Raw genomic sequence first — 25,612 nt, 5'->3', positions numbered from 1 at the left:
CACACCATGGACTGCAACAAAGCAAGCTTCCCTGGCACACTACTGCACCAGTATGCCTCCATCCTGACTTGGAGGCTAGGGTGGGCACAATCCTGGCCAATTTAAATCCCTAATTTCTCTATCCAGGCTCCAAATAAGTAACAATTCACGGTGGTGATTTTTGTAATATGGACTTTGGTCCACTGGGATTCAAGCAAGACCTCCAACTCACTTCTCAGAGGCTTACTGAATAGTAACTACCCTTCCATCACCACCAATCTGGGCTAGATTTGTAAAATGAAAAACTCTTTAACCCATTACATTTATTATAAGTAAAGCTACTTTACTAATAAGGAGCCACATGCCCTCCTCTGCTATAGTATATGAAGGGGAGTAAAACAAGCATTGTTAGGGCTCCTCGCCCATAGGATGGGCACAGCACAGGCTGTGTAAATTTTGGAGTAGAAGGGCTATGAGCAGACCAGAGGAGCAATCGCTGTCCATGATATTCATGTCTCTGAAATACTGGATTAGCATTAAAAACATATGCGGAGTCACTGGTGGCGGAATGAGCTATAACTGCTCTCCCCATACCTTCAATGTCCTTCAGTCATGTGCAAGTGGCAGCAGTAAACTCACTGGCAGAATAGTCCCTAAGTCAGCTATGCTTCCTGGGTGAGATGGGGCCAGAGAGTGTTGTGGAGTTGCTCAGGATCTACAAGGCCTGAGAGAAGCTTGGTTTCCCATCAGAGTTTCTATTATTCAATCCTTCTCTGATCTTCTAAACCCAACCGAAAGACAGTTGTGAGCCGAACCTTGTGGTGCTTCTCCGAGTCACTCCCAGCCTGTAAGTTTTTCAAGGGAGGGAATCATGTGGCCCTTTGATATCAGATGCGATACTCAATTCGTGCCTTGGCACACTCTAGTATTTACCACAGCTTAGTCCTACGGAACTGAAATCCATTACCCATACTGGGACTATGTACCTGTAGTTTTCTACCGTCTTCTGAAGTTTGCACTGTAATTTATTTACAATTCTGAGAAACTGACATTTGCAGACCTCCCAGAAAGAGGCACCACACTTTTCTCAGCTCCACATGTCCTCTACCAATGCCACAGTTTCCAACACTTCTGGTATTGGAATTCAAGCTTTATTATATACACATCAAGTTACTACTGCAGAGAGCAGAAATTTGGTGTTACAATAATTAATGTATGAAGTGTATATATATTATGTCTGTAAGTTAAATGAAGAAGTTACTTATTTCAAAAACAATAACAATTGTTTCATAAAACAATTCTATCTGTAATCAAACAGTACATTGATAGAAGAATCCCATGCACTACACGGTTTTAGATCACTGATTATCAATCTCCGTTTTACATCTTAAGTTAAAAGCACATATCAGCTTTCCTAAGGAGACTTCTCTTTCAGGTTTCTTAACAAAAGGAGGGTGTGTGTGTTTGAAATCACTGTGGTCCAATTAGCAAGGATCTCACCCTTCAAGTCTGCAAACCAGAAGCTACATTAACACCTGGTACAAAAGCTAATGTTCTTAGATATCTTCATCTTCTGTTTGACAGACTTGAAACTCTTGCATAGCACTGCTATGGAAATTCTTGTGACTGACAGTGTATATCTTGCATTTATAAAGAGGTTTTTTTAATCTTTGTGTCGGTCTTTAATTCTCCCTTCAATATTTGGGCATAATTCACATTAATGATAATGGGAGTTACATACTTGCATTGAGGGGAGAATAGTCTCCTAAATGTAAAATTGTTCTAGGAAAACCATTACGCTTATCTAAGATAAATGCTGCACATGAACATATGGGACACATAAAGTGCACTACAGGGTCCTTGAAGGATCTCATACAACATATGTCTAGAGTGACACGTATAAGAAACTCCTTTGTCATCTATGCATCAAAATAAACTGATCTCTTGGGCCATCACATATATTTATAACATCTGTATAGACAGGAAAAAATACTTCTTTGCAATTGTCAGAAAATGACCATACAGCTGCAACAGAAATACAACCCTTCAGATTACAATAACATTTGACTGCAGCTTGTTATACTAGGGATCTCAGCAAGGTATTACTTTAAAAAAAAATTGAATATCTGAAAAGTTGAACCTTCTAAAGTCCAGAACTGCTTGAAAAAAGAAAAAAGAAAAGCACTGAAATAACTTTTTGAGCATTTTGTTTTGACAATGTACCTCAGGAATTCATCACATTTAACTGGGAAAATGTGAGCCATTAAATCTATTCAATGTCATGACATACAAAATTGAAGCATAATTGCTCCTAAGTGGTTGACAACTGGCAAGTACTTTTTACATTGAGAGAGGAAAATTTATGCTATAAAATGTAAGATATTGTCAAAAGTTTGATTTTAATATAAGTGAAAATGCTACAAGAGAATTCAAAAGGGTAGAAAAAGCTCAGCAGTAACACTTTTACAACCACACATTTAAAAAGCTTTGAAATGAACAATCATTACATCTAAACCATTTGCCTTGAAAGTTTAAAAAAAACAGTGTGAATATTAACAAATGATTAGACTAGTGAATTTCAAAAAGAGTAACGAAAACAAGTAGCCCATGAGAGGCCTGCTTTAAAGAGTCTCTTACCAATCATATGGTTTGCAACATGGATTTGTATCTCTCTTTCATTCTCAAAGGTCATCTGGCACTTGATGCACTGATAGGTCTTTTTCTGTTTAATAACCAAAAAGAGATTAGAGAAAACTGTACTGTAGCATAGAGCAGAGGTGATTAAAAATATGGCCCGTTACATATGCTTAACATTTCTCCTACCTAATCCTTTTTTCCATATACCAAGGTTGCAGTTTTTTTTAATGAAAACTCGATGTACTAATATCCTGCCTTCAGAGGACTTTAATCTCAAAGCAAAAATTTCAAATTATAGCCTAAATCAGGGTTTCAGTCCTGAGTACATGAAAAACTGATAACTTGATTATGACATAAACCCTCTATTACTGACATTTTACCATAGCAGTACAAACTTCTGTGCAGGGAAACAAAATACTTTTAAAAAAAGATCTGTTTGCTTTCAGAGAAAGATCAACTTAAAAAAAATTTGTTGTACTGAGGGAAACACAAAGTACAATAGGCCCAAGACCAGTAGAACCTCGGGGAAAGGAAGATGTGAATATATTTTGTACAGGTCTCCCATTAGAAATCTTGTAAATCCTACAGTACTATGAAAAATAATTTCCTTACACTGTTTGTTGTGTGTTTTCTGTGTCAGAATGTCATACTAATGAGGCTTAGCTGCAGAAACCAGGAGACAATGTGAAGATGCAATTACACAAGCCATTTATTCAAACAGGGAAAATGGGGTTTGTACTCAGATTGACAGTGGTGTGTACTCTGGCGGTGTGACAGATAAGAATCCAAGAAATAATTTGAAGAGAATAAAATGCACTCGACAATTTAGGAATTCCAAGTTAAAACAAAAAAACACCAGTGCTAAACTTGTGCAGATTTACAGATCTCTCTACAATGTCTCTCAATGCCATTTTTAGGGGAGCTAATGAGGTCTACAAAAGATGAATTGAATTAGATATTTGTAAAATATGATGAAATATTAAAATATGTTCATGTGTGGGTCTGAGTAAAATATACATAATACATGCATATTTGAACAAACACTGATTATCTAAAACATAAATGCATAACTGCGTGCTTAATACGTATGCTTAAATACTGCAACAGAGCACACAAATGAGGTGCACATTTTTCACAAGCATTTGTGCATGTGCAGTTTAGAAAAACTGGGCCCCTTCTGCATAGAGTTTATTAGGAAGAAATTATTACCACAGTAATATTATGGAGTGGCTCTTTCTGCTGTTATCACACTGTGCCATGAGTACTCAGGGCCTGCCTCTCCAACTCCTACTGTCAACAGCCCCATAATGTGTGAGTCTAGTCACTTAAAAACAAACAAACAAACAAACAAACAGAGTGCCACGTTCTCAGCACTAGCCATTAATGGTAGAATCCCACTCTGTACTTGATTCCCCAGCACTCTGCATTATTTACATTTGTGTATATTTTCATATCTAAATTATTTCTTGTTGCATTCCCTCCACCCCAAAGCCCATGTGTTGAACCCAGTTTCCAGGGCAGCAGTAATAAATCCAAGTGTTCAAGGAAATTGGTTCCTATACTGCCTCACCCTTCACGTATAGGAACCAATTTCCTTGAACACTTTTCTGAGGAGAGAAAAAAATGGGTGCTACCGGTATTTTCATAACTACATTCCACTTCAGCAACAAGTTGGAGACCGAGATTAATGAACATGGCACAGTGCCATAATAACAGGTACAACTGTCTATATTTTGCAGTGTTGTTATAGCCGTTTTGGTCCCAGGATATTTGAGAGACAAGGTGGCTGAGGTAATACCAATCATTGGACCAAACTTCTGTCTGATGAGAGAGAAGTTTCCGAGCTTATCCAGAGTTGTTCTTCAGATCTTGGAAAGGAACTCAGAGCATCACAGCTAAACAAGGATACCCCACACCAGAGAAGTAGATCACATCATGGAACAGGCCATCCAAACAGCCCAAGAGAACCTGCTTCAATACAGGGGAAAAAAACCTCTGACCATACATCCCTAGTTGTCACCAACCACCTCACACTGGAACCCGTATGGGGTATCAAAAAATTACACCAGATATTTGATGGGGGCCACATCTTAAAAAAAATCTTTCCTTAACCTCCTCTTCTGACCTTCAAAATAACGCCCCAACCTTGCAAGCTCATCATCAGAAGCAAGCTCCTCAGAGACCACGACCCATCAACTCAAAGTGGCACCAGACCCTAACAGAAAAACAGATGCAGAACCTGCAGACATATCTCCACTGCTATGGTGATCAATATCCCCCACAACACACCTTTCAAAATCCTTGGGTCCTGCATTGCCTATCACAGCATGTGGAGTACCTCATCCATTGCACTAAATGTCCCAACAACAACTATGTGGGTGAAAGCAGACAATCACTACGCTTTCGAATGAACTCATATAGAAAAATGATAAAAGACAAAAACATCACATCATCCATAGGTGAACTCTTTTCACCAAAACTATCACGCCACATCTGACCTCTCAGTATTTGTCCTCAAAGGAAACCTGTACAACACCTTCAAAAGACAAGCCTAGGAGATTAAATTCATAACTTTCCTAGACACTAAAAATCATGATCTTAATAAAGATACTGGATTTATGGCTTTCCACAACAACCTGTAGCCCACTAACCCCACTTTTTTGTCTTATGACTGCAGGGATGTTAACAGGACACTTTACTTTGAAAGGTCCCTTAGAAAAAACGGTTACTCACCTTTCTGTAACTGTTGTTCTTCGAGATGTGTTGCTCATATCTAATCCAGTTAGGCGTGTGCACGCGCTGCATGCGTGGATGTTGGAAACTTCTTCCCTAGCAGTTACCTGTCGGGCCGGCTGGGGAGCCCCCCTAGTGGTGCCGATATGGCGTTTTATATAAGACCCTGCCGACCCGACCCCCAATCAGTTCCTTCCTGCTGGCTACTCTGACAGAGGGGAAGGAGGGCAGCAATGGAACAGATATCAGCAACACATCTCAAGATGAGATCGTGACGGCCAAGGAGGAATGGTGCGTGAGTGAAGCAAAGGTGGCACCAAGTCGCTTGGTAGACACGGGTCATGCAGGGATCGGTGCCGGGAGGCTGATCGCAACCGGTGCCACGATGAAGAACAGTGCTGGGCAGTAGAGTGGTGCTGCGATGAAAGGCGGTGCCATGCTGGTGAGTGGTGCCACGCTGGTGAATGGTGCCATGCTGGTGAGAAACACCGAGCTGGTGAGCGGTGCCGCGATGGCAATGGTGCTGCAATGGAGAGTGGTGCTGCTCCAGCAACCAGTGCCATGATGGAGAGTGGTGCCACGATGGAGAGCAGTGCCGAGAAGTAGATGGGTGGTGGGACGCGGGCCGGTGCAACAGTTGATGCGGGGATCGGAGTTCCACACCGCGTCGGTCCAAACAGTGCTATGAGGTCGCTGATTGTGACCTGGATCTGGAGCGGGATCATGATCCAGCAGTCGATAGTGACCTCGAGCAGGAACGGCTCCGAGGCTCGGAACTACGAGACCAATGCCACGAGTCTAACTGGTGCCATGAGTCAGACCGGTACCTGTGGCGGTGCCGGGACTCTGAGCGGTGTGGAGATGCTGGTCTGAGGGCTACCATTCTGAACATCGCCGGTTTACCCTTCGATGGTACCAGGACTTCGGTTGGGACCAGTGCTGGGACCGGAGGCACCAGAGCCATCATTTCAATGAGCCCGCTGGAGACCTCGAAAGTATCTGGTGTGGAAGGTAATGTGATCTCTTCCATTTGCACTGTCCCTTGTGCAGGGCTGGGATGAGTAGATCTGGGCCTGGAGGCCTTGTCCTGTTTAGAGACCTGGTTAGAGTTTCGCTTGGTTGGGACCGGGACAACTGCTTCGGCCCTAAGAGGGGGTCCTTCCAAGGCTTGCTTCTTCCCAGCAACCAGGGAATGGGAGCGGTGCTGAGGCGGGTGTTTTTGGGGCCTAGGAGATCACTGGGCCCGAGATGAGCATGGGAACTTCTGCAGTGCTGAAGATAGTACTGCAGGAGGGGCACTCCGCATCAAAGCGCTTGGGCCCGCGTCTTGAAAGGGCCGGAAACCAGACTCCATGAGGAGTTGCTCAAGTCGAATCTCCCTCTCTTTTCGCGTCCGGGGCTTGAATGCCTTACAGATTCTACTCTTGTCTGCCTGATGGCCCTCCCACAGACACCTGAGACAGGAATCGCGGGGGTCGTCCATAGGCATGAGCTTGTTGCAAGAGTTGCAAGGCTTGAAGCCCTGGGACTGCCCTCAACTACTAAACTACGCTTAATACTATAGGAAACACTTAACACTAACTAAAATAACAATTAATCGACAATCAAGATAAGAGCAGCTAGGAATAAGTGGAGCACTTGAGACAAGAGACCACTGTTCCAACAACTGTCAAGGGCGGTAAGAAGGAACTGAAGGGGGGTCGGGCCGGCAGGGTCATATATAAAACGCCATATCGGTGCCACTCCAGGGCGCACACCAGCTGGCCCGACGCGTAGGTGCTAGGGAAAAAGTTTTCGACATGCGTGCACACGGCGCGCGCACACACCCAACTGGAATAGATATGAGCAATCACTTGAAGAAGAATGTGTGTTTTACTTATGCTAAACAATCTGATTCACCTTGTATTTAGCTATGACACTCTGAGTATCTTTCCCAGACCTGAAAAAGAGCTTTGCGTAGTTCGAAAGCTTTTCTCTTCCACCAATAGAAGTTGGCCTAATAAAAGCTATTACCTCACTCATCTTGTCTCTCTGTTTATATGAATTTTATGTACACACAATGCATACTGTACATAATGTGTATGTATCTTGGTACACACACAGGGCCTTACATGTTGTAAATCATTATGGTCGGTTTAAATGTTGTAACATGAGAGAAAATATGATAATGGGATAAAACAATATGCTGTTGGGTGAAAACTGATTCAACCAGCCAACAGCACCTGTGCAGACAGAAATGGTTTGGATTGGATACAGACCACTAGATGACTCAGAAATGTCCCCCTTCCCCTCCCAGAGTCCAGCCTCCCAGAATCCAGCCTAAAATGTGGCTACAAATGGAAAAAAGGTTGGATTTCTGAAACACTGCTTTCCAGGAGTCCGTCCCAGTGCACAAGCATGAGTGCAAACATACACACACACTTACCTATATAAACCAGGTAGACATATATACATGCATGTGTGTACATATACACACTCACACACACAAACAGGTGTCCTTAACTCACAAGTTCACCTCGGAAAACATTGGAAAAATCAAATGGCCACATTCAAAATGTGAGATCTTCCCCTCCTCCAAAAACCTTTAAGTCTGGATCTAGGGTGCTGGTTTAGATCCATCTCTAGTTAAAATGTTTCATCAGTTAATTAACTCATTAGTTAACAGGGATATGGGTTCTGCTCAACTCACTATTCAGACCGTTAAAATTACATTAACACATTGTATTTATTTATAAAGAACTTTTCTTATGAATTTTAGTACTTGTGAAAGATGTGTATTGACAGACTTGGAGACTAGAGTTTTGTTTATCCTAACCCAGGCAGTGAGTGCAAACTTCCCCATATCACCCAGTCAACACACAAAAATCCCAACTTGGACAGGCTGCCTCTTGGAGTGAGAGGGTACATTTCAATCTCCATCTCAGCTCTATTACTAAGAAAAAGCTTATGCTTGAGGGGCTAATGGACTGCATGTAGCACACCTCTGAATGAAATGAATTGACTTTCAAGAGCAGGCTTAAATTCCTCATGGGGTCAAGATACGTAATTCCTCTTCTGCCATGGAATAACAGAGTGATAAGTAATAAAAACAACAACATAAGACTTTTTGGGTGATGGGGTCATATTTTATTTCCCCACAAATGGCTACTGTTCCCATGGGTTTTCCAGATTTCCCTCCTTTAAACCTGCAAGTAAAATCCTATTCTACATAGGAAGTGAAAACGTTCCTCAATTCAGGTAGCTTTACAAGGGAAGAGAGAAAGAAAAAAAAATAGGGAAGGAACTACACCCCAGAAGAGTCAGTAGGAAAGAGAGAGAACTGAGTGATGAAGCAGAAAACAGGATCTATTCACCCCATTTTCCAGGTCCCCTCAACTCGTTCCCTTAATATGTTTACTTTAGGTGGGTCATATAGAGCAATGCAAACTAAGATGGCTATTGAACTGAAGTCCTCAGTGTTTGCCACTGTCAATGTTAAACAACTATTGCTCCTTATAGCTATAACAATACATTGTGAGACATGTGTGCCATAAAGAAGAAATAGGTACATTTTTGAGCATGGGAAGTTAATTTCTCCAGTATTAAAAATATGTATTCAGACATCATTTGTCTCAAAACTAAATCAACCAGGCATGCCCTTCTGGGTGGAAACATTAGCCACACTTGTTTTTCCAACAAATGTGTAAGAAGAGTCTATCAATGATTATTCACAAATGAAGACATTTCCTAGAAAACAGAGACTTGATATACAGTGTTTGTAATGAAAAATGAAAGGATTAATTCTAACGTGATCAAGACAGAACAAAAGGGCTCAAAAAAGGGAAAGCAGCAAGACCCCTCAGGATGGGTTGTACTATAGCAGAGCCTACAATACCCATATTCAACAGAAGGAAATGTTAAGAAATTCCTAGAAGAGGAAACCTATTTATCTCTGAAATAATTCAAGAACTATGAGAATCATAAATACTGCTGAAAGTGGTGATGTTACAAAGTGGTAAGATTCCACAACTAGAGCTCATTTTATGTATCCCTCTTGGTGATATTCGGAATGAAATATGCTTGATATGTCTTGAAAACTATTAATGCAGGCCTCAGATGCAGACATTTCCTGAACAGAAAGCAGAAACTTCTATTGTTTATGATTTTGACACAACTAAAGATAACTTTGTAGGATGCCATGTTTAGATGCCATTGAGACTGGTGCCTTAGAAACACCTGAGAGAGACAGAAAGAGATGATTACATAGATAATACTTCTTTATATATATTTCAGATACCAAGGGTAGCTGATAAGCAAGCAGAGAATGCAGCATTAGACTGAATGGTGTATGTATTTTCTCTAATTTATTTTGAGTGGTAGAAAATACTTGTGACCTAACTCTTCCAGGTTCTTGATCCTCATCCAGCTGCCTCCAACCAACTTCGAAAAAAAAAATCAGTAGAAACATCCACACTGAACACAAGAAAAGCAATACTCATATACCCTTTCAGAAAGGGAAAGTGTGCCAACCGTAACTATAAACATATATGTGTAGAAACGGTAGAAACGGATTCTCTTTCCTGCTGTATCTTTTCTTTCTTCCCTCTCTTTTCATCCATCAGCTGGTAATACCATTTTTTTTTAAACTATGCCAATATTCATTTGCCCTTGGGGTTTCTTCTACACTTTTAAGTTTTTCCAAGGTCTCTCCCAAAAGCTTCCACTCTCACTTGCTTGATTTAAACATAACTGGCAGTATGATTTTTTTATTTTTTGGGCACTCAGAGTACCTTATATATCTGTACATTTTCCTTTCCACCTTTGTACTAAGGTCATCAAAACGTTCGGTTGCTTACCGAAATGTGCACTCCTGTTGTTTTTAATCTAATCTCAGTGTAGTTTCTCTATGACTATATATTTTTCTAACCCTCAACTGTTTGTTTCTGTGTTAAAAATAAAAATCAATAGAGTGTTTAAAAAAGAAATGTAGAAGTGATCAAGAATTATAGAGTAATAATTCTTGTCTGGACAGCTGGTGTCTACTCAGCTTGTACTGCCTACTTACAATAGCCTGAATAAAAAAATGCATTTTACCTGTTGTACAGCACGCCAATAAGAGACTGGAGAAGAGAGATTTTCTTCAATCCACTCAGCTTAGCTACCTTAGACCATAAGAATGGCGAAACTGAGTCAGAGTCATGGTCCATCTAGCGCAGTATCTGTCTTCTGACACTGTACAATGCCGGATGGTTCAGAGGGAATTAACAGAACGGGGCCATTTACTGAATTATCTGCTGTTAACCAGCCATAGCTTCTGGCAGTCAGACATGTAAGGACACTCAAAACATGGCATTGAGTCCCTGACCATTTTGACTAATAGCCATTGATGAACCTATCCTCCAGGAACTTATCTAATTTTTTTGAACCCAGTTATACTTTTCAACTTCACAATATCCCATGGCAATGAACTACACAGGTTAACTGTGTGTTGTGTGAAGAAATACTTCCTTGGTTTTGTTTTAAACCTACTGCCAGGGTTCTTGAGTTATGTTAACAGGTATATACACTTACTTTATTCATTTTCTCCACACCATTCATGGTTTTATAGACATCTTTAATAACTCCACCTCAGTTGTCTCTTTTCTAAGATGAATGGTCCCAGTATTTTTAAATCTCTCCTCATATGGAAGTTGTACCATACCCCTAATAATTTCTGTTGCACTTGTCTGTACTTTTCACAATTTTAATACATCTTTTTTGGGATGGGACAACCAGAACTGCATGCAGTATTCAAGGTGTTGACATACCATGGATTCATATAGTTGCATTATGACATTTTCTGTCTTCTTATCTATCCCCATTTCCTAGCGGTTCCTGATATTCTGTTAGCTTTCTTGTCGGCCACTGCACATAGAGCAGATGTTTTCAGAGAACTATCCATTATGACTCCAAGATCTCTTTCTTGAGGGGTAACAGCTAATATAGATACATCATTTTCTATGAATAGTTGGGACTACGGTTTCCAGTGTACATTACTTTGCACTTATTAACACTGAATTTCATCTGCCATTTTGTCACCTAGTCACCCACTTTTGTAACTCTTCTCAGTCAGCCTTGAACTTAACTATCTTGAGCAATTTTGTATCATCTGCAAACTTTGCCACCTCTCTGTTTACCCCCTTTTCCAGATCATTTATGAATACGTTGAACAGCACAAGTCCCAGTACAGATCCTTGGGGGACCCCACTATTTACCTCTCTCCACTGTGAAAACTAGCCATTATTCCTATCCTTTATTTCCCATCTTTTCACCAGATATTGAACCACAACAGGACCCTCTCTCTCATCCTGTGATTGCTTAGTTTGGTTAAGAGCCTTTGGTGAGGGATCAAAAGGCTTTCTGATAATCCAAGTATCGGAGGTAGCCGTGTTAGTCTGTATCCACAAAAACAACGAGGAGTCCAGTGGCACCTTAAAGACTAACAAATTTATTTGGGCATAAGCTTTCGTGGGTAAAAACCCCCACTTCTTCAGATGCATGGAGTGAAAATTACAAATGCAGACGTAAATATACTGATACGTGAAGAGAAAGAAGTTACCTTACAAGTGGAGAACCAGTGTTGACAGGGACAATTCAATCAGGGTGGATGTAGTATACTCAAAATAATTGATGAGGAGGTGTCAATACCAAGAGAAGGAAAATTGCTTTTGTTTTGAGCAAGCCACTCCCAGTCCCTATTTAAGCCCAAATTAATGGTGTTAAATTTGCAAATGAATTGTAGCTCTGCAGTTTTGCTTTGAAATCTAGTATCAGAGGGGTAGCCATGTTAGTCTGGATCTATAAAAGCAGCAAAGAGTCCTGTGGCACCTTATAGACTAACAGACGTACTGGAGCATGAGCTTTCATGGGTGAATACCCACTTCATCGGATGCATGTAGTGGAAATTCCGATGAAGCGGGTATTCACCCACAAAAGCTCATGCTCCAGTACATCTGTTAGTCTGTAAGGTGCCACAGGACTCTTTGCCTCTTTGAAGTCTGTTTTTGAAGTTTTTTTTGTTGAAGTATGGCTACTTTTAAATCTGTTATAGAATGTCCAGGGAGATTGAAATGTTCTCCTACTGGCTTTTGTATATTACCACTCATGATGTCCAATTTGTGTCCATGTAGTAGGTGACTTCTGAGTACCCATCTCGCAATTTTCCCTCTCTTGGTATTGACATCTCCTCATCAATTATTGGGAGTGGACAGCATCCACCCTGATTGAATTGGCCCTGTCAACACTGGTTCTCCATTTGGAAGGTAACTCCCTTCTCTTCATGTGTCAGTATATTTATGCCTGCATCTGTAATTTTCACTCCATGCATCTGAAGAAGTGGGTTTTTTACCCATGAAAGCTTATGCCCAAATAAATCTGTTAGTCTTTAAGGTGCCACTGGACCCCTCATTGTTTTTCTTATAATCCAAGTATACAATACTGATTGGAACACTCTTCTCCATGTGCTTCTTGGCCACCTCAAAGAATTCTAATAGATTGGTGAGGCACAATTTCGCTTTACAAATGCCAGGTTGACTCTTGCCCAACAAATCGTGTTCATCTGTGTGTCTTATAATTCTATTCTTTACTATAGTTTCAACCAATTTGCCTGGTTTTGAAATTAGACTTACTGGCCTGCAATTGCCAGGATTGCCTCTGAAGCCTTTTTTTTTTTTTTTTTTTTTTAAATCAGTGTTACATCAGCTATCCACTAGTCATCTGGTACAGGGGCTGACTGAAGCAGTAGGTAATGTAACAGCTACTAGTTCTGCAATTTCATATTTGAGTTCCTTCAGAACTCTTGGGTGAATATCATCTGCTCCTGGTGACTTATTACTGTCTATCAATTTGGTTCAAAACCTCCTCTACTGACACTTCAATGTGGGACAGTTCCTCAGGAGTTGTCACCTACAAAAAGTGGCTCAGGTGTGGGAATCTCCCTCACACCCGCTGCAGTGAAGACCGATGCAAAGAATTAATTTAGCTTCTCCACACCCGCTTTGTCTTCCTTGAGTGCTTCTATTGCACCTCGATTGTCTAGTGGCCCCACTGCTTGTTTACGACAAGGAAAGTTAAACAAACTTCTATTCTTAAAATACTATAGAAAGTTATTATTTTCCAAAAAGAGAATAATTCTTTAAAGATCCTTATGCTATAAAAACATTTTAACAGACCCAAACTACGTTTAATCCCCAGAATGAAGCACTGACAGTTACGTACCTGCTGATATCACTGTTCAGGTATTAGTAGCTATCAGTAAAGGTAAAATCATGAATTATTCCAAGAAACTGGCGTATACACCATACAGTTTCAGGTATTAGCATATGTGCAGGCTGCAGGCCATAGGCACCTGCTATTTGGTGTAGGCACAAATGCTGATTTTTCATTATCTTCTACAAAGGAACTAAAATCTGCCCTCACGGGATGAAATTCAAAGCATTTACCTTGTTGAAGAACTTAAACTCTCCCCTGAGAGAACAGGTATGGAAGCTCTCACTGAAAAGAGAGAGTTAAAGCAAGAAATTAGAGTAGAAGACGGCAATGTATTCCACTCCTGACAGATGAAGGGAAGAGCATGTAATATTTTAGGCCGTGTGCATAGCCACGTGAAAAAGGAATTAGTCCCACAGAAGAGAATAGGCCTGTTTCAGAGAATTTAGAAGGAAATAAAGAGCTGAGAAGTAGAAAGAAGACAGTGACCTACTCAGAGACTCAGCTGAACTCTCAAGAGACATCACACTGAAGGAAGGGATATTTCCACTCCTTATTTTATTCCTCTGCAGAATTAGATGTATATCACAGCTGGAGGCAGGTTTAGTCACATATTCACTTGACCCAGTGGGAACAATATCCATTTGTAATAAAGAAGCAAGCAAAACAAAAACAAATTTTCATTGAGATTGAACCTGGGATGCTGACACAATCTACGAATCACTGAAGGACGCACTATGAACAGCTCTATCTGAGCCCATTCTGTCTGCACTGTCAGGACTTACTCAAGGTCTCCTTGCACTTACTGAACTGCTTGCTCAGTGTACTCTAACAGCACCTTCAAGTCTGTTATTGCCCACTGCATCAAGAATTATTTGGAGATGCTTTAATTAGCAGACTAACATCAGGTGGAGTCTATGGCTGGGATTTGTCAGTAAGAGCAGGGTGCCCAGCTCCCTTAGTAAATGCTTTTGAAAATCTCACCCAATTATCTTTAATTCAAAATGTCAGAGTGGTGTGACTAGTATTCCTGTCACTTCTATTGGTCTGCTGAGAAGATTTCCCAAATTCACTTCTCATTCCATTTGTTCTTCACAGTGTAAGAAGTAACCTGGCCCGACCATGAACTAAAATTTCAACAAATAATTTTAAGACACCGTAACAGCAGACAAGATAGATTTCATAAGCAGGTTTCTAAAGGCTTGCTTACTTACTAAATTAGCCAAAAATTTAAAAGTAAAGCTGTAAGACAGCAGATGAGTTAGTTTTCACAGATTTTTTCTCTCAAGAATCTCATCTGTACACTCTACAAGAATTTTCACATCACTTATGAAAACTACTTTCATTAAGAGAAGGAAACAACCAGTTCCAGATTTCACAAGTTACATACTGCTGTGCAATATCCTCTGGTGATTAAACAGCTGCTAATAATTATTTGAGTATCAATGTGGCCAGTATGGCATCTGAGCCATAATGATATTGTTTATATTTCTTTTTTGAATTTTTGTAAGGATGTATCTCTCTTACCCATAGATTTTTGCAGGTCTCTCTCTCTCTCTCACACACACACAGTGAGGAAAGCCCCTTCCCTCCTCCCAGGAAAGCAGGGCTCATATCCATCTCTCAAGGTCATACAACAAGACAACTAACCTCTTTGAAGCAGTGAGTCAAATTTTATGCAAGGTGATGGAAAGTTTTGAGGGGCTTTCATTAAATCTTTCATTCTAACCTCCTCCTCCTCCTATTTGGTGCCTGGTCACATGTTCGCCAAACACCACAAATAAAGTAGACACCTCTGCCAAGAGGCTATATAAAGAAAACAAGCCTCTTGCAAACCTACCATCCATTCTAATTAACTCATTCCTGGGATGTGGTAAAGTAAACTACTTAGAATTCCTTTCTCCTAGACATTGAAAATATCTTTTCCCACTAAAGTCTCACCAGTTTCTGCAGATTTGCAAACTCAACAAAAATCCTGCACAAACCCTGACTTCTGAATGAAATGTTGATATAGCTCAACTTTCTGCTGAAAACTTCAAGGTAGGCTTGCAGTATGAACCCTGATACCCTGCTATACATAACTAAGAAGTCTACAAAACAGTGTGACACCTATTTTCTGCCTGTGCAATGCTATGCTTTGTTTATAGCACAGGTCATTCTCAAAAGGTATTTTTTTTTACTATTAATTTTATAAAATTTGAATTTTTAATCCTATTAAGTGCTTTGTATAGTTACTCTAGTGTCTACATTGTGTGCAAGAAGAGATGCTATAGTTTAGCAGTACTGTACTTACTCTGGGAACAGGGGATGTCTGGGTACCCTTCCTTTGGCCACTAGTCTCAGGTGTCAGGTCTCGATGATCTAACTGAATGTGGTTCTCTAGGTCTTCAGCACTTTCAAATTTGACACTACACTCTGGGCATCTCAGACTGCCACACGGTCTCTCATTCACTTCCTGGGGGGTCAAGCCTGAAGACTGTCCATTGGTGCCCCTGGTCATGCATCCAGCACACAGGCCATATGGCAGGCCATTAACATCCAGTTTCACCAAGTCCTGCTTGTTCCGGAACTCTTTCAAGCACAAAGCACACTTGTAGAGTTTCTGCAAAGCCTGACCATTAGGAGAAGAGGCTGCAGAGTTTCCTGCCAATTTCTGCATATGGAAGGTTCCATGAATTTTCAGCTCAAGGGTAGAGGTGACTGTCTGCATACAGACAACACAGCGAAACCCGGTGAGGGAATTTCTGAGATCCGGATGCATCTGGCAGTGCTCAATAAATTCCTCTTCACTCTGCAGCGGCATTTTGCAGATCCTGCACGTTCCCGTATCCAAACTCTTGCTATGAGTGACTTTGTGCTCTGTCAGGGTCAGAAGGGATGGGAAGCGCTCTCCACAAATGGGACACATGTAGTGCTTAGCTGGACCTCGATGAGTCTGCATATGCTCTCTGAGGCCATTTTCCGAGAAAAAGGTCCTTGAGCAGATGTTACACTTGTGGCTACCTTTGATGAATTCTGCTTTCTTCCTAGAACAATCATCCTCCCCAGGTCTGATGTTATGATCTCTCAAACGATGGTTTTGCAAAAGGACTTCCATGGTATAGGCAGCCCCACAAATATCACAACCATACATTGGCTCAGAAGCATCTACATCATCCTCACTAGCCTCATGACTGTTTGAAGTATCAGGATTCTTCATCAACATGTTCTGGAGATCTGCAGCTTCTGTCTTCTTATTCGTTGGGGTCATACCATTAGCTGTACCATTCTCAGCCCCAGCATCAAAGACACAATGTTTCTCCCGCAAATGTTTTTCAAGCAAGATGATAGCATGGAAAGCTTTGCTGCAGAACTTACAGTTGTATTTTTTACTGTGAGTTGTGATGTGGCACTGCAGTTCTACTTCAGTGCTGAAGGTCTCGCCGCAGAAGATGCATTTATGTGATTTTGTTGGATTGCCCAAATGGCTATGCTTTACATGGATCTGAAGGTCCACTTCCTTTCTAAAATCCCAATTACAGGCTGTACAACGATACATCTTCTTTTCATTGCTATGCTTGACTGCCAGATGCACTTGGATAGATACCTTGGAATCAAAAACCTCTTGGCAAAGGGTGCAGTGATACAACACAAAAGTATGCATGTCCAGCAAATGCTTCTGCAAGTCATCCACTGAAGAAAACTGTTTGTCGCAGCTCTCACATACATAATGGGTAGACGTTGTCATGTAGTGTACTGTGAGGTGTTGCAGGAGAGATTCCTGAGAATCAAAGTCTTCTTTACACTGAGGGCAAGACTGTTTCCTTAAAAGCAACTCCAAATGCAACTTTAAATGGGTTTGAAAACTTTCAAAATTAGAGAACTTTAGATCACACTGATTACATGGGTATTCACCATTAGAAACTGAGTTTAAGCTAGCAGAAAGCCGCTGCCTTTTAGGGGAAGAGACTTCAACATCAGAAGAAACTGGACTCTGCTCTGCTTTTGACTTCTTATTGTGTGCTAGAGGAATGTTCTTGTGGTTTTCTTTAATGTGCTTTGTAAGCTTCAGGATGGAGCCAAAAATGGGGGAGTTTGTGCAATAAGGGCAAGAATAAACTTCCATAAAAGACTGTGTTGGCTGAACGACAGGGGAATCCAATTTTGAATTTCCTACATTGCAGTGAGTTTGCTGAATATGCTCAGTCAAGGATGCTTCTGTCAGAAAGCCCATGGAGCACTGGTTACAGAAGAAGGCATTGTTACCATCTTGAGGGGTAGCACTTGGTCCACAGTGAGTGATGCGGATGTGCTCCTGTAGGCTATTGATATCTGCAAACATCTCAGGGCAATAGTTACAGTGGAAGGCAGAAATGTTGTTAAACTGCATCATGGGATATGCGTGGTTTTTGTGCACCTTTCTGACATGTTCGTTCAAGTTGTACAGCGTAGGTATGGAATCAAGGCAGATCTGGCACATGTGGCTTTGTTGAGGTTTGTCTGCATGAATGGTCTTCAAATGGATCTCCAGGACAGCAAGGCTGTTGAAGTCACGCTTGGAGCAGTAAGGGCAGCTGTAGGTGACTTTAGACCAATTCTGGCCTTCCTCTCTTTCCGCTGATCTGATCTTCTTTTGTCCTCTCAACGGTTTTAAAGTAGAGTCCGGAGTGGAGCCTCGTTCCACTGATGCACTTGAATCAGGTGTTGCGCTGCTCATTGATGCCACACTCCCCAAGACTGGGTCAGGGCTGACACTATGGTTGCTGGAATCAGGTTGTCTGTGGCTATCCAAGTGGCAATAGACTTCCTCCACTGAAGAAAACTGCTCAGGGCACATAGGGCACTTGTGTTTTTTGTTGGCATGGGCTTGATGAATGTGGGAAAGCAGTGAGTTTTCATCTGCAAATACTTCAGGACAATGAATACACTGCAAATCTGCCTTCTCGGAAAGCTGTGGGTGGCGTGTCATTACGTGCTTCTCCAAATCTTCTGTCTGACTGAATGTCTCTTCACAGTAATCACACATAAAATCATCCTTCTTCACCTCTTTCTCAGTCTTTGCCATATGTTCCTTGTTCTTTTTATGAGCCTGCATGTGACTCTGCAATGAGCTGGTGGAGGAAAACCCACGCTTACAGACAGTACACTTGAATGGCTTGCTCGAACTGTGGGTTTTCAGGTGAATTTTGAGGTGGTCGCTGCGAGAGAATGCTGCCTCACATTCATGGCAATGGTACTTTTTATCCCCCGTGTGAAGCTTTATGTGGCGATCCCTACTTCTCTTATGCTTAAAAAGCCGGCTACAGTAGGTACATTTGAAAGGTAGTTTGTCACTGTGGATCTGCTCGTGCCTTTTAAGGTAGCTCAGGCGAATGAAGGACTTATCACAAAACTGACACGGATATGGCAGGCCAGTCCCCCCTTCCTCCTCCCCGATGCCGAGATCACACCCATCTCCTATCATCTGAGTGGGTGATGCAACATCTTTGCTGGAGGGAGATGAAGCCACCCAGGAGAGTTGTGGGTCGTCATCACCATCTGTAATGGGAAAGCAGAAAAGAGATTAAAAACAATTCCCAGTGCATCTGTGAAATAAGGACAAAGCCTCTCAACAACACTATGGGCTTCTGCTATTACAGTAAAAAAAAATCAGCTGCTGAACAAAAAAAAAGACAAAAATGTCTCTTGAATTTTAAAAGATGTTTGAGAAAGAGGAAAGGAAGCACATATTGTTATGTAATTTATGAATATGCAAACATATAGCATTAATATAAAGCCTTTTTCTTTAGCAGACTTAACTACTCACTGTACTGTAAAACAATAAACAATGAGTAGAGAAAATAAAATGCATTGTAAAGCAAAGCAATACAAACATGTCTAAGAGCTTCAGTAGTAAGTGGTCACCTGTGATTTTGTGGGATTTTTTTAAAACGATGCGTCAGTGATTTTAAGTAACGTCTTCTTTTAACAACATCTTTTCAGTTCTGACTTGAAATTGAAACAGATGTAAAAGGCTGCACAAAAGCAGTTACATGTAGTAAAACAGAATTCAATATCCATGTGAAATAGAAGCAACAGATTTGAGAATACTCAGTTGAATCTGTCAAGAAATTTTGATTGTTACCATATTCGTTGGCTTAGAAAGGTAATGTCTTCTGATTGCAATAAAAAGACTTGCAATACTTGCAAAGACTAATAATAAGCTTTAGAGATTTCAAGTGTGTCATCACCAGAAAACCAACTTCAGGAACAAAACAACAGCACAGCCAAGCCTGTGATGACAGAGTACTCCCACTTCCATGGCTCAAAGATGAGGCTTTAGAAAATATTTCATAAATCAGTATTTCCATAAAGAAATACAATGAACAGAAGAATGGTTGTTTTAAGAAAATACATAAAAAGTTAGCATCTTTCATAATTTGAATTATTCATCAGAAAGAGAACAAAATGAGTGCAAATGTAATCATTCCACAGAGAATGTTGAAGATGACAAGTTAAGTGAAGATGCCACTAGTCTGATATAAAACTGAACCCTGAATGAAGAACAGTGCAAAACTTGTGAGAGCAGAGGAGGGGTAGGTAAAGCACTGAAATGCAAAAAGGAACCATTTCTCCAAACACAAACATTTACCCTCTAAAACATTTAATGATTCTACTTCAGCTATTATTACAACTGAACAAAAAAAATGCCTGCAACTATGCATGTAGGCTGCCACCCATACACTTGTCTGCTGACTAAACAGCTTCACCAAATTAAAGCACATGTACAGTAGAGTAGCTCTCAAAAGAAAAACTCAGTTGATGAGGATATTGTCAATACAAGAACCTATGCCCTATATCATTGTATTCTTTGTCAAATGTCTGCCTTTACATCCCAGGAAAACAGGGATTTGCATTACTTTATATAAAAATAATCATACACAAGACAATTTATCTAGCAAAAATGTGTTGCATTTTTCCTAGCACTGCACTGTGTGGGAGGATGGCCTTCTCTCCTTACGCAGAACAACTACAATGTCCTCATCTTGACTTAACCAAACCTGCTACTTCAGAATGACTGATGACATGAAAACAGTATTTTATTCTCATTACAGAAACATACTATAATTCTCAACAAGCAACCTACACTTATAGAACGTTCAATGTTCTTATTTTAAACAAAAACTTAAGAGCCCGGCTGAGCCTGAACATTACAAAGTTTCATCCACTGATTTTTACAGAGACCTGTTTTTTAATATTTCTATTCTCATCCTGTAACCAACACCTAATATCTTTTTGTATCAGCAATCATATAATATGCTTCATATTTAAATCTACTCTATTGTACTTTACTACATGCCATACTGAAGACCCAGGTTCGCTCCTCATTCTGAGCAGCCTCTCTCTTTCTCTCTGAAGTCAGCCCCATTCACAGGGGTTGTCTCTCCAAGCAAAGGAGGAGCAGCCTCCCTACGGGCTTGCATTAATGGGCCCTTCTGACTGGAAGGATTCAGCTGGCTGCCAGCTTCTTGGATTAGATTCAGTGGGGAGGTACCGGTAGATCACTGCTCACTAATTCCCAGCTCACGCCAGCTGGGCTCCTCAAGGGGAATGGAGACAAAAGGGAGAGAGGGGGATGCTAGGGCCTGAACTAGGGCAGCACATGGTGAATTTGCTACTCCTACAGTTTTTCTACTGGGAAAAAAACACAATATTCCTACTTTGTAAATTAACTGGCTGTGGCCTAAACTGTAACAAGTTGCCATTAAATAAAAATTATTGGAAAATAGGCATTTAAAATGTCATACTTTATTATCACAGAGAAAGACTGTAAATATTTTGCTGCACATTGGTATAGAGGCATAAATGATTGAAGAGAGAAAGCAGGGAAAAAAATCAGATAGGTTTAAACCACTTTGATGAATAAATCAGCTTCAGCGTCCACAGCCTCTTTTACAATCTGCAAATTCAGAGTGCCAAATTCACTGCTAGCATAACCCAGTACAACGCCATTAACTTCAATATGATTACATGTGCTTGTGCCAGCAATGAAGTCGGTCCATTATATCAGCAATACAAATATGTTTAAGAAGTTCTCACACTTGTCTGAAACTGACTGATCTATCCCAAAACACAGCAGGTGGAAATGGTAACAACTTTAGGAAAATGCTAAGAACTGAAAAGCAGAGTTCCTTTCCTACTGCTGCCCTTCCAGCATACTGGACTAATTTTTTTTTAAAATAAAAGAAAGATGGTGTTACTTTCTGAATGACATGCGAAGAAACTGCTGTGATTATTATACTATGGATGCAAGCGAAATAAAATTTTGTTTGTTTACATAAAGTTGAAAGCAAGACTGTCTCATTTTGTCAGTTTGATTTAGACATTTTATTGATTTAAGTGTTCAACTTTTATTTTCCTTTTAATATATTTGTTTTTTCTGCCTTTTAGAATTTAAAAATAGTTGGACAGCTATTGCTCCCACACACAATCTACCTTGACTTCCTTACAAACAAAACATTAAAGTATCCAAAAACTAAACTGAAGAAATTAGAGGGAAAACTCATTATCATTTATCTCTTTATGGAATGAAAAACAATGCTGTTAATTTTAACTTGCCATTTTAAATTGAGAAAAGCCTTATAATGAGCCCAGAAGAAAAGTTAGGGAATTTTGCTGGAGTATTTTACATTGGGAAGATATAGTTGAAATGTGGTGTGACATGCCTGGCAATAGTGATTTTTCCAGCAGAATAATAATTCTACATTAATGCAATCAAAGGAATGTAACAGAATGAGAAAAATCACTTTCAAAAAGGAGATTAAAGTCATTAAAAATGGCTAATCCTGCAAAGTGGGACTGTTCTAAAATAGGGAATCACATGGCTGGTGCAAGTCTTTTGTCATCTGCACCTAAGAAAATCAAAACAAGTATTAAAAGGAGAAGAAAATTCAATAAAAGTTTAATTAGAAAAAAAGAGCATTAAGTAGGCTTCAGAATGCAGGCAGATTGTGAGATATATGTGTGGGTCATGATGCTTACGTGGCCAAACTTGATAATCAATCACAAAGTGATACAGTCATTTAGCAACTTAATGTTCAACATGTTTACAAAGCTGCAAGCATTCATCATCATCACTGAAGAGATAATTCCAGCCTAGATACATTCAATAAATGTATTTTTCCTTCTAATAAGAGCAATTTGGCCAAATTTGCTATATAAATCACACTTTGTTCTCCGTTTATCATTCACATAACACAAGCCAAGTTCAGAAATGTACTCATGCAGCTATGACGATCAACCCCAAAGCTATGAATTCATGATTGGTTTTCAAAAGGAAGATATAGCTTGTCACAAACGGAAAGACCTAGGTAGCACAATCTCCTAAGCAAACATTGATAGGGTTGATATATTTGTTAAGACAATTACTTTGCTAACAGAAATAAAGCCTCCAGCTTCCATCCAGGACACATCACATGATTCATTGTCTATAGCCAAGCTGTAAGAGAAAACTGAATTTGCTCCAATCCTTCAGACAGAGACAAACACCTACAAGAAATAAAACTGTGTACACATAAATATAATTTCACGTCCCTACAAGACACCGACTTCCCATTTCCTCATACAAAGTTAGCCAGAAACTTTGTTACATTCTATCAAACTTTCAGCTGAGCCTTCACTGGTTGAAGAATTTCACTGGAAGAACCATCATTAGTGCACAAGGTAATAACCTCTTCTTCTTCAAGTACTTTCCCTATGGGTGCTCCACTGTAGGTAACTTCACAGCAGTATCCCCTGTGGAGGGCTGGGACTTCGGAGTGGCGTCTATCATTGATGATAATACTGTGGACCGAAGATGACATGAGAAGCTGAGTCTCGAGTAACTGTGTATGTTCTGTGAAAGTATGAGCGGAGGCAAACGTTGTTGCCCTTCAAATTTCTGAGATGGAAACATTTTTAACAAATGCGATCAAGGGGGAAATGGATCTCGTGGAGTGCGTGCAAATTCCTGAGGGATAACAATAGTTAATGTGATTTGAGACCCATTTGGAGAGCCTCTGAGTTGATATTACAGAGCCCTTGGATCTGTCCACAACTGAGAAAAAAGAGATTTCCTAAAGCCCTTTGTCCAGTCCAAATACAATGTGAAGGCTCCCCTAATGTCAAGCATGTGTAGTATGGCCTCCCTGTTCTCACAGTGCAGTTTTGGGAAAGAGGTGGGGAGGCGGATGAGTTGGTTCATATGGAAGGATGAGGCTACCCTGCGGAGGAACTTTGGGTGCGGCCTCAAAGTGACTTTGTCTTTAAAGAAGACCATGAAGGGTGGGTGCACCATCAGCACCATTATTTCCCCTATTTGTCATGGTGAGGTGATGGCCATTAGAAATGCTGACGTCATTGACAGGTGTAGAAGAGGGTAAGTGGCCACAGATTCAAAGTAAACCAGCCTGCTACTTCCTCTGACTCGCAGTTGAAAAGGAATTGAGTGTGGCTCGCACACACAGCGCTACACAGCCTCAAGCCAGAGCACGAGGGACAGTGCATGTGTGGGCCGAATGGACACTGCTACCTAAAATCTCCACTCAGAGGTACAGCTATATGTACAGTGGAGCACCCATAGGGATACTACTCAAAGAACGGCTGTGTTGCTCAGTAGATGGACCTTAGAGCCTTCCTGTTTGTTTGATCCCATGGAAAAGGCTTGGAACCTCAGTGGGAATTTGAAGGAAATCAGACAGGGTAGTGGTATAATTCAGCAAGCACTATCTGTGTGTTTCTATACTCTGCTTTTACGTCATTATCTTTAATAAAGCTGTGGCCTGTTACCTTTCCACTTACATCCTCCTTTAGGGCAAAATTCTCTTGTGTCCAGAGGGCTTATGTGGGTCTTAAGCAGTGTGTAGTCTTGTGCTTGTTCTCTGCACAAAGGTGAATGCATCATTACACAGAGTAGCACAGGGTTCATGCCATCCTACCAAGAATGTGTGTTGGAAGCAGCAGATTCTATTTACTAGAACAGTCACACACATGCGCAGAGCCAGGACTAGAGCCCTGATCCTCCAGCTCCATAAACACAGACCTCCTTTAGCAGTCAGTAGTACAAGTCGCTTCACCACATTGTGGGTCAGCCACCAAAGGGTGACATCACATTCAGATACATACACAGGACATGTCTACACAGCAGCTGAGAGGTGCTTTCCAGAGCGGATAGACAGGTATGTGCTACCTTTGCTTCAGCTAGCATGCTCCAAATAGTAGTGTGGTTACAGTGGCACAGGCAACAGGCCAGGCTAGCCACGCAAGTACATACCTGGGGGATCAGGCAAGATGGTATTCAAATGGCTAGCCGAAGCCTCCGCTGTTCCACTGTGGCTCCACTTCACTTTTTAGCATGCTGGCTCAAGCAGAGCTAGTGAACGTGTGTCTATCCGTGCTGGAAAGCAATCTCCCTGCAGCTATGTAGACATCGCCATACTCACAACCAATACATCAGTTATGAGTGACAAGAACATCTGAGTTGGAACAACAGCTAAAAGAATTTACTGACGTGATGACAAGTGTGATTAAAATGTACTGTGCTTTTAGATAAGAGGAGAGGGAATTTCCCTGGACTGTAGTATATGCTGAGAGCAATGGAAGGAGGCTGAAAGAAGCTACAGCGGTGGCACCTAGGGAGGATCGCACAACAGGGAATGCAAAAAGGGAGACCCCTTTTCAAGCCCTGGAGAGACATTTTTTATAAGGAACAATAGATAGGGTGGATATACCTGAGAGCTGCTGTTGTGCACCAAAGCAACAAACCCAACAGGAATAAATCAGCCATTTCTCTTGCTGTTTACAGATCTGATTGATACTTAACAGAGAAGCCATTGTCAAGGGAAAGGGTTGTCTAATGGTTAAAGTTACGATCTGTGACTCACAAGATCTCTGTGACATTGGGAACGTCACCTAAGGTAAAAATGGCCAAAGCACCAAAGCGACTTAGGCTTTGTCTAAACAACACAGCTTTTAGCGACATGGCTGTGTCGCAACAGCTGTCCCGCTAAAAGTCGTGCAGTGTAGCCGCTGTTTGTTGGCT

General features: G+C 40.9%; 1 protein-coding gene across 4 annotated transcripts in view; it reads right to left on the bottom strand.

Moving 5' to 3' along the window:
- The window catches only part of ZNF423 (zinc finger protein 423), a 358,383-nt gene that overhangs the window by 111,981 nt on the left and 220,790 nt on the right, over window positions 1-25,612 (bottom strand). For all 4 annotated transcript variants that reach the window (XM_075073662.1, XM_075073664.1, XM_075073663.1 and 1 more), the window contains 2 exons: window positions 15,869-19,092; window positions 2,617-2,701 (listed from right to left, as the gene is read on the bottom strand). In XM_075073662.1, coding sequence (XP_074929763.1) covers window positions 2,617-2,701; window positions 15,869-19,092 — 3,309 coding nt within the window. The remainder of the gene's footprint in view (window positions 1-2,616; window positions 2,702-15,868; window positions 19,093-25,612) is intronic.

The sequence above is a fragment of the Chelonoidis abingdonii genome, chromosome 19, assembly GCF_003597395.2.
Source record: "Chelonoidis abingdonii isolate Lonesome George chromosome 19, CheloAbing_2.0, whole genome shotgun sequence".
NCBI lineage: Eukaryota > Metazoa > Chordata > Testudines > Testudinidae > Chelonoidis > Chelonoidis abingdonii.
Note: the sequence above shows the minus strand (reverse complement) of the source record. Positions and strands in the feature narration are given on the sequence as shown.